The sequence below is a fragment of the Chelonoidis abingdonii genome, chromosome 2, assembly GCF_003597395.2.
Source record: "Chelonoidis abingdonii isolate Lonesome George chromosome 2, CheloAbing_2.0, whole genome shotgun sequence".
Taxonomy (NCBI): Eukaryota; Metazoa; Chordata; order Testudines; family Testudinidae; genus Chelonoidis; species Chelonoidis abingdonii.
In genome coordinates, this window is record NC_133770.1 from 256540830 (window position 1) to 256548772 (window position 7943).

The 7943-nt window shown below is 39.5% G+C and overlaps 1 protein-coding gene across 2 annotated transcripts in view; it reads right to left on the minus strand.

Annotated features, from left to right (window-relative positions):
- The window catches only part of RUNX1T1 (RUNX1 partner transcriptional co-repressor 1), a 147546-nt gene extending 139852 nt beyond the window's left edge, over positions 1-7694 (minus strand). The window contains exon 1 of one of the 2 annotated variants that reach the window (XM_032805275.2): positions 7569-7694. In XM_032805275.2, the coding sequence (XP_032661166.1) occupies positions 7569-7596 (28 nt within the window). In that variant the 5' untranslated portion in view covers positions 7597-7694. The remainder of the gene's footprint in view (positions 1-7568) is intronic. The other variant, XM_032805274.2, reaches the window with a different exon arrangement.
- Positions 7695-7943: the final 249 nt, after the last annotated feature.

Here is a 7943-nt window from a genome sequence, read left to right on the forward strand (position 1 = left end):
CTGGAGATTACCTTCTGGCGGGGGAGGGCACCGGCCAGGGCTGTGTAGCCATTAAACACACATCGCCGCCGTTTATCGGAGGTAAAAGGCTTGTCAGGGGGGCACCATTGTGTGTGTGTGCGAGGGAGAGCCAGGCGGCGTGCGGTCGGGTGATTACGGTATCAGCGCGGCCCAGCTGGAGGCAGGGAAAGCTGCCGCCGCCGCCGCCGCCACTGGGGTGGGGGGCGACACCCACAGGGTGCTGCTCCTCCTGGGAGGCCCCACGCCCCGCACAGGAGACGACTCCCTCACCCACCCACCCACCATCAGAGTGGCAGCAGCTGCCACAGGCCTCCTAGTTGTCAATGGAAGAGCCATCCTCTGAAGGCCAGGCCCAGCCCAGGCCCCCTCCCTGACTGGCTGGAGAGAGGTCACTTTTCTTTTGGGTGGGGGTAGATTTTTCTCCCCCTCTCCCAAGTTCCAGTCTCCCTCATTTGGAGAGGGAAGGCAGGTGGCCCTGGGATAAGGGGCTCCCTCATTTTGAATGCTCCGGCAAGTTTCAAAGTCTCTCCCTCTGTCTGTCAGCCCTACTTCAGCCCAGCAGGAGGATCTCCTGCCTCCGCTGCTGAAACCCTCCTCATTCAAACTGCCCCAGCCTGAGGCAGCCCAGAACCTGCCCAGCAGACCAAAGTGCCTTCCCTACTCAGCTCTATATAGATTGCACTCTTCTAGCTAACCCAAAGTGGGAGCTCTCCACCGAAGACAGCAGCTGTGATTTGTGAGTTCATTTGTAACTGCTGGAAGTTCTTTCTCTCTGGTCCTACTGTGCAAGTAGGAGAAGACCTAAGGTACCAGTGTGGCCCTTGAATGCTTCTATTTATTTGTTTTTATGGTTCCCAGTTTGTTTGGGGAGTTTCCAGACATAGCAGGTAGGCACTGTTATGTGGCTACAGCTCAGCACAGGAAAATGGTGAACTAGACCACATCCCATAGAAAACAGATTGGTTTCTTTAAAGATATACATCCATGGTTAATTTTATTTTTTAAAAAGCTGATTGGATGAATCCAAGAGGCTATGTGGTTAGGTATTGGAAGGAAAGGCTATACGAGCCACAAATGGAAGGGGCCAGCAGAATCAGTGTACCAAGAGCAGGTTGTTAGGCTAATCTTGAAATCTAAAAGTAAAACAGTTCTGTCTCTGATCATTTATTTTTAACGAAGTTTTGCTTCTCTTGAATGTCTGTGGAGTAGCAAAGTGAAGGCTGAGATCAGGACAATGGCAGCACACACAGTGGAGAGGCAAGCATTGTTTAGCAATGCACCCCTTCCAAAATCACCAGGCCAAAACAGCAGAGTTTTTCCACGAGAAAATAAATAAAGAGAATTTGACACGTAATACAATGTCAAAGCAGACCTTAGATGGGGGGGAGAAGGACCTGTGTGTGAAAATTGTGTCATTGCAATGAATGTCAGATAAAAAGGGGTCTGTCACAAATCCTCCACTAATCCAATAATGTGAAAACCTCTTGGTATCACTGAGACATAGCACAAGGTAAATTTTTTTTATTCTTCATAAACCGCTACAACTATATAGTTAGTCCTAGAAAGACAGTGATTTGGCAAATTTTCCTAATACAAAGGTCATTTGACTTCTAACAAGATAATCTATGGATTTTACATATCTAATTTAACACCTGATTCTTTAGATAGTTTGTTTTCTACTCTCAAAAAGAACCACCTTTCCCCACCTTCTATAGCTGTCAGTTATGTGTTAGAAATAATCACACAAGTCATATTAAAAGACAAGTTAGTCAATACATTTGAAGCATGGCTTTTTTGCAGTTAATGATATATTCTGTGCAATTTTAATGGAAGTACATTTAATTAACTCAATATGCAAGGTATCACTGCACTTTCTTCCCAGAGATATTCTCTCAAAATATTATCTAAAAACAGGGGATTCTCTATTTATTTTAGAAATCTTAGGATTTTTTCCCCTGCAATATTATATCATGAACTATATTAAGATTTGTCAAACCCTTATTTTCCAGAGTTACTATATATGCCTGAGATATACATTGACATTTCTGGCAAACAGTTTCTCTATAAGAGAGGCACAGTTCTCTAGTAGTAAAAATCCAGGATCCTTTCTAAAGCAAATAATTTGCTGTGAAAACACTCAGTTAAAAATAAAGCAGCGAATGGGAATATGATCAGAGTACAAATGTATAACAGAAGCAGCATTCCATAATCACAGCTGTCTCAAAGTCCAAGCTGGAGGCTAAAAATCTTAATTTCAACTGACTGTTTCTTAATAATGGGTTACCCTCCGACAAAGCATAAAGTCCATCTGCCCCCAGCAGATAAGTTTTGAAGCATTAAAATAGATAAAAATCTAACATTTTCTTTTTTGCATTGAATATGTGAATTCTAGCATGCTATAATGTGAGAATTCCAACATATGACCATTATAGCATAATATCTCATTGCTCAGCTTGTCATTACTTCACTTGTAATTCTTATGTTAATTATGTTCATAATTACTATAAACAGATGTGGTAGAAATTCATGTGACCTTTTACTGCAGAATGCATTTCTCACTCCTTTCACTTTATTTTAGCACATATATGAAACCAAATGAAAGAAAAAGCAATTTTGACATGCTATGTAAGTACCTATTTTAAATTAAACATAATTTTTTCTAATATTCTTCCGTCAGAGGACCTTCTCTATTCCAGTACAATGAAATGAGAATTAAATGTGAAGTCTGTCCTGATATATGCTTAAAACCTGTGATTAAAATGAATATTTTTACTAAATTGAGCTAAACCCGTAACTGAAGCCTAGAATATAAATGGAGTGTTGCATCTTTATTCAGGACCTTTGTTAATGCAGCAGTATTCTGCTTCACAACTAAAAGTACATGACAGACATACAGCAATTTATTTTACTCACAACCCAACCATCACCCTCTGTACATAAACCACATTTATAATAAAATCACTATGGATTTCATTAGCAGAAAGCCTACTCAAATTTCATTTCTTTGCCCCTAATCTATAATTAGTGTGGACAGACAGGTGCAAGCCCTTCTCTTATACAGATGGCTACTGGAAATGGTGCAAAGTAGCTCCTTCTGTTTAAATAACACACAGATAACCTGCTCTGCTCTTATCACTTACAATTACCTCCATTATACTGAACTAACGTTTACTTTAATAACATGTCCACTGTTCTCTAAACACTTTGGAAACTTTTATATCAATGGCAGAAAAAAATGAAGATGTAAATCAATGTCTTTCAGATTAAAAGTAATCATTTTGTTTTGAAATCGAGTTCCTCTTTTTAAGGATAACTTAATTTTTCATTTGATTTTACTCCTACTGGTCATTTTGTTTAACATGCAAAATCATGAGAGCTTTTTTCTGAGAGCTTTATGCTTCCATATATTAAGATAGACTAAGCCAGTATCAAGTAAACAAGAGCAGAATAGCTATAGTTTTAAAACATGTCTTTAAACTGTAACATTTAATGTAAACAGTGCAAGCAGGATTATGTTTAAGTTTAGTTTTGAAACTTGTATATTGTTTGAACACTTAATCTCCCTAAACCTTTCATTTTATCAGATTTGTGACTATGAAAGGAGATTAAGAAATTTCAAAGGCTGTTCTTTTAAAAATTAGTTTACACTTTTTAATACTGATACTATTTTCAGTGCTAGTGCTTGTTAACTCTCACAAATATCTTTAGCTAGTTACTAATTAAAGGCTATGTGAAACATACAGGGCATTGCTAACTACATCTCTACAAGTTTTTGAATGAGCCAGATTTTAAAGGACTTCCCGCTACATGCCTTTAACCAAACCATAAGAATAATCTTTACACAACAGCACATACATGTGTTATTTAAGTTGATAAATTGTATGCAAAGATCAAGATGCCTTAAGTTCCTACAAAACAAATAAAAGCTGTTAAAATTGTGGAGCCCCCCATCCCCAAAACAACCTACTAATATACTTTAATTAGCTAAAGATTTAACAGTAATTGACTGTAGCAAGTGGATTTGAAAGATGAAAGTGATAATTGTAACTGCCTTCCCCCTCATCCCCACCACAAATACTGCAGATGCCTATTTTTCCAAAGTGCTTGCCTATGAAGAGCTGTGTAGTCTGCATAGAACCTCAGTGAAGCAGGCTTTGCATTCAATGCCTGTCAGATGAAGTTCAGTTCAGAGAAGTGAGAAACAGGATTTGACAGGGAAGAATGTGTGGAGCTGACTAGCCATTGACTGACCAGCACTCCAGGTGGAGCTTCCCCCTTCCCCCCATAAACAATACTTTTAGCATCAAACTCCATGTACACACAGGCATACACAGAGCCAAGTATACACAGATGAGACCCAGTGTGATGACTTTGGCAAAAATCTAAGTCAACATTAAAGTGGTCAAAAATGGCAGAAAGCAACGTTTTACTTTTAAAAGATTTTGGAAAGTATTTAAAAGCGTGAAACCTTTGAAGAAAAATAACTTGTGCAGCAGTTGCCAGCAAACGGTGACCTAACACTGCTGTCTGCATTCCATTACAAACAGAATGTTTTTTGTCTGTTAGACCATTCTAATAGTTTAGAAACAAAGTAGTGTTAGGTATTATTGAAAGCATTAAAGCTGAGCTCCATAAGGAGCAGTGCTGTGTTAAATACTCCTTGTCTGGTTTCAGCTTGCCAGATATTGACAATTTTTTACTTGTCCATTGTATAAGTGAACTTTATATTGTGGTGAGGAAAAAAACCTGATGCATGAACCAGAGTAACAATGATTACATTACAGGCTCAAACCTGATAAGCTGATCAGAAAAGTTCTCAATAATCAAATAAGATAGCTGCCTAATTAAAAGGCTTAATAGTGAGACTGCAAGATAGCTATGTTATTTATATGACCTATTATACAATAAGATGTTTATACTGTAAGCCATTTTCAGATCATTTTTCTTACTATTTTTTTAAGTGGAAACCCCAGAAATACCTGGTGCTAAAAACAGAACATATAAACAAGGCAGCTGAACTTTAATAGTCACTCAAGCATAAGGAAATTCCCTGATCATATTGGATTTCCTAAGGAAATCAGCCCGGAACAAACTGAATGAGTTTTCAGAGTTCCACTGAAAAGGTCAAGCATCAGCTTTAACAACCATTAGAAACCAGTTTCACTATTACTCTGTTATCCATGTTCACTAGAATTGTTAATACCAAGCCAGATCAGAAGATCGGGATAATAGAATTAAAAGCTACAAAAGTCTACAAATGTCTCTCACCTAGGTTAGAATAAACCTCTTGCCTCAAACTGTTTTTATTAATTATAACAAAACCGCTTATTTAAACTTTCCGTTGCATTCTGTCAGGATGTGGAACTGGAAGAAGGGGATTCATCCTGCATGCAGAAGTATTCAGAAAACGACATTCACCTCTAACTCTAACATACTTTTTTAGAAATACAATAGTAATGTTTCTAGCTAGATATCAAAAGAAAAGATTTTTAAAAAATCCTTCAAAATTTGTGCAGGTGTTTAATCTGTTTTGACTATTTTAAAACTTATTTTAAGTTAGTCCAGAACTGGGGGAAAAAATACATCCTGCTTTGGTCAGCAACTCAGACCACCATCAGTGGATAAATCAATTTGCAGCAGCTGTGGACAGCCATTTAAGTCAGGGCCTGAACAGATTAATTAGGGGAAGCGATGTTAAAAGTTAAAGGGGTCAGAGTTACATTAAGTACATGAATTTTTGCTAGAGCAAACCCCTTGTACCACATTCCAGAATCCATCCTCTTTGTTAGTCAAGGGTATGCCTGTAGCCTAATATTTGGCAAGGCAACTTCATTTTCAATATTTTTGCAGAAGATGCAGTTTTTTCAGGTAGATTACTTTTAGGGAGTATATACCTAGCTTCACCCAAATATTGTAGATCATGCCAAACTAGTAGTGATTTTTTGCATCACATTGTGTCTTTACTCTTAAGATATTAATAGGAGATTTAGTAACATTCAGAGGTATACCACTATGTATTTTGTACACATATTATTAAATATTTGCCATAACTTTAAAGTCCGTATACTACCAGAACAAATACAGTGTTTTCAATTTTGTCATATTTTACAATAGGAAACTTGACTAGTTTTTTATGGAAAATTTGATATGTACTATTTTATCACAATCCCACATTTGAATGACTTATGAACACAATCTGCATCTTTAGCCCTACAGGAGAAGCATGAACTGAATAGAATAATAGGTCTTTTCCATATCTACATTTTATGATTCTATACAATTCAAAGACAGCAGATGTAAATGGACAGTCTCTGGGATTTTAACATACCCTTCATCTGCCAAGAAGATGGTATGATGCTGATCCTTGACAGCATCTATAACACTAGTAATAACCCTTCGTGTTCTTAATATAATTCTAAAGCACTGAATGTTGATACTCCTTCGCCATTTAATCTGAGGATGTTTACTGCTGCAAATCGATTCATCCCCCGATAACGAATGGGACTCCGAACTAAAAATAGCTAGAGAGGAACTTTTTGGTGGGAGCGTATGAGGATGTTTTAATCTGTCTTTACCTTCTCCCGCCCCTTGTTTAAACTTCTGACTACGTTTAGAAGATAACATTCTGCCTCTTTTTTGATGGAAAACATTTCAGTATGTATCACTGTATTCCCCTTTGTTTCTTTATAAAATTCGGAATGACGGGAAGGTACATTTCACTGTCAATTACCGTATAATAATAGAGCCGCCTCATCGGGGATGCCACAGTTAAGGTTGCAAGGCCCTTTCCAGACTAAACCATGTATTGGACCCCTTAAAACTTTGTCCCTAGTGAAGGGACTCGAACGCGTCAAAAGGCTCATCTAACAAATTCGCGTCTAGGTTCTGCAGTCTTTGATCTCCCTTCTTGAAAGCTAAATAATGAATTACTGGAATCAAAACTTTTGAATCAGATCCAAGATTATCACAGTAAAACTGTCTTGCAACTTTAGAAATGCAACATAGAATGCTGCCGCATCGTTTTAGGAAGCGGATAGATTTTCAAGCTTGCCAAGCAGTTCAATACGATGTGCGCTCCTGAAATATTTCTTGCAAAACATCCAGTAGTGATGTTGCCAACACTGCATAATCCGACTATTGTAACGGGGGGGGGGGCGGGGAAATGACCCGAAATATTTCAGGCATTCCAGATCACACTGGCTAGCGCTGTGATCGTGCAAGAAAAAAAGCAGATTCTAAAACGAGACAAACACTATGGCACGGAAGATGACAATGAAACTTGCTTGACATGCTAATTTCCCTGCAAAAGTGGGTGCTTTCCCCCTGCACTCTGAAGAGTTATTAGTACAGGATTGTGCGCGGGGCTGTTGGTTTATATGTGCGTACAATTCTAACCCTGCAGCATCGCCCCGAGTGGGTTAGTTACAGCCGAGAGCCTCTTAGACCGATGCTAAAACCAATCCTGCAAGGCAGAGGAAAAGAACGGGTAGCCCTACCCCCACCCCGGGATCCGGCCCCGGGGCTGCACGCCCGTTCTCGGTACTTACACTGAAAAGGACCGGAGAGTCCCACCATTCGCCACAGGCTGTGAGCTGAAAATAAAAGTTCCCGTCCTCCTTGAGGGAGAGCCGCCAGCCCAAGCTGCTGGAGGGCAGAGGGAGTGGGAGAGGGAAATGCAGTACAATGCAGCTCCCCTTCCAGTCCAGCTGATCCACGTCCGCAAAAAGTCAACACGAGCCGAAAAGGAACTCCAGCCGCTTTTCAAAGGGGGAGCAGTGCGAGAGAGACAACTGGGTCCAGGGGAAAGGAGCAAGAACCACAAATCAAACGAAGTAATGCCCAAGTCCCTTTCTGTTGCTGCTGCAGACCAATGTGATCTGGAGTATAGGGAATTGCTACTGTCAGTGGTGGTGTCTCTGTCT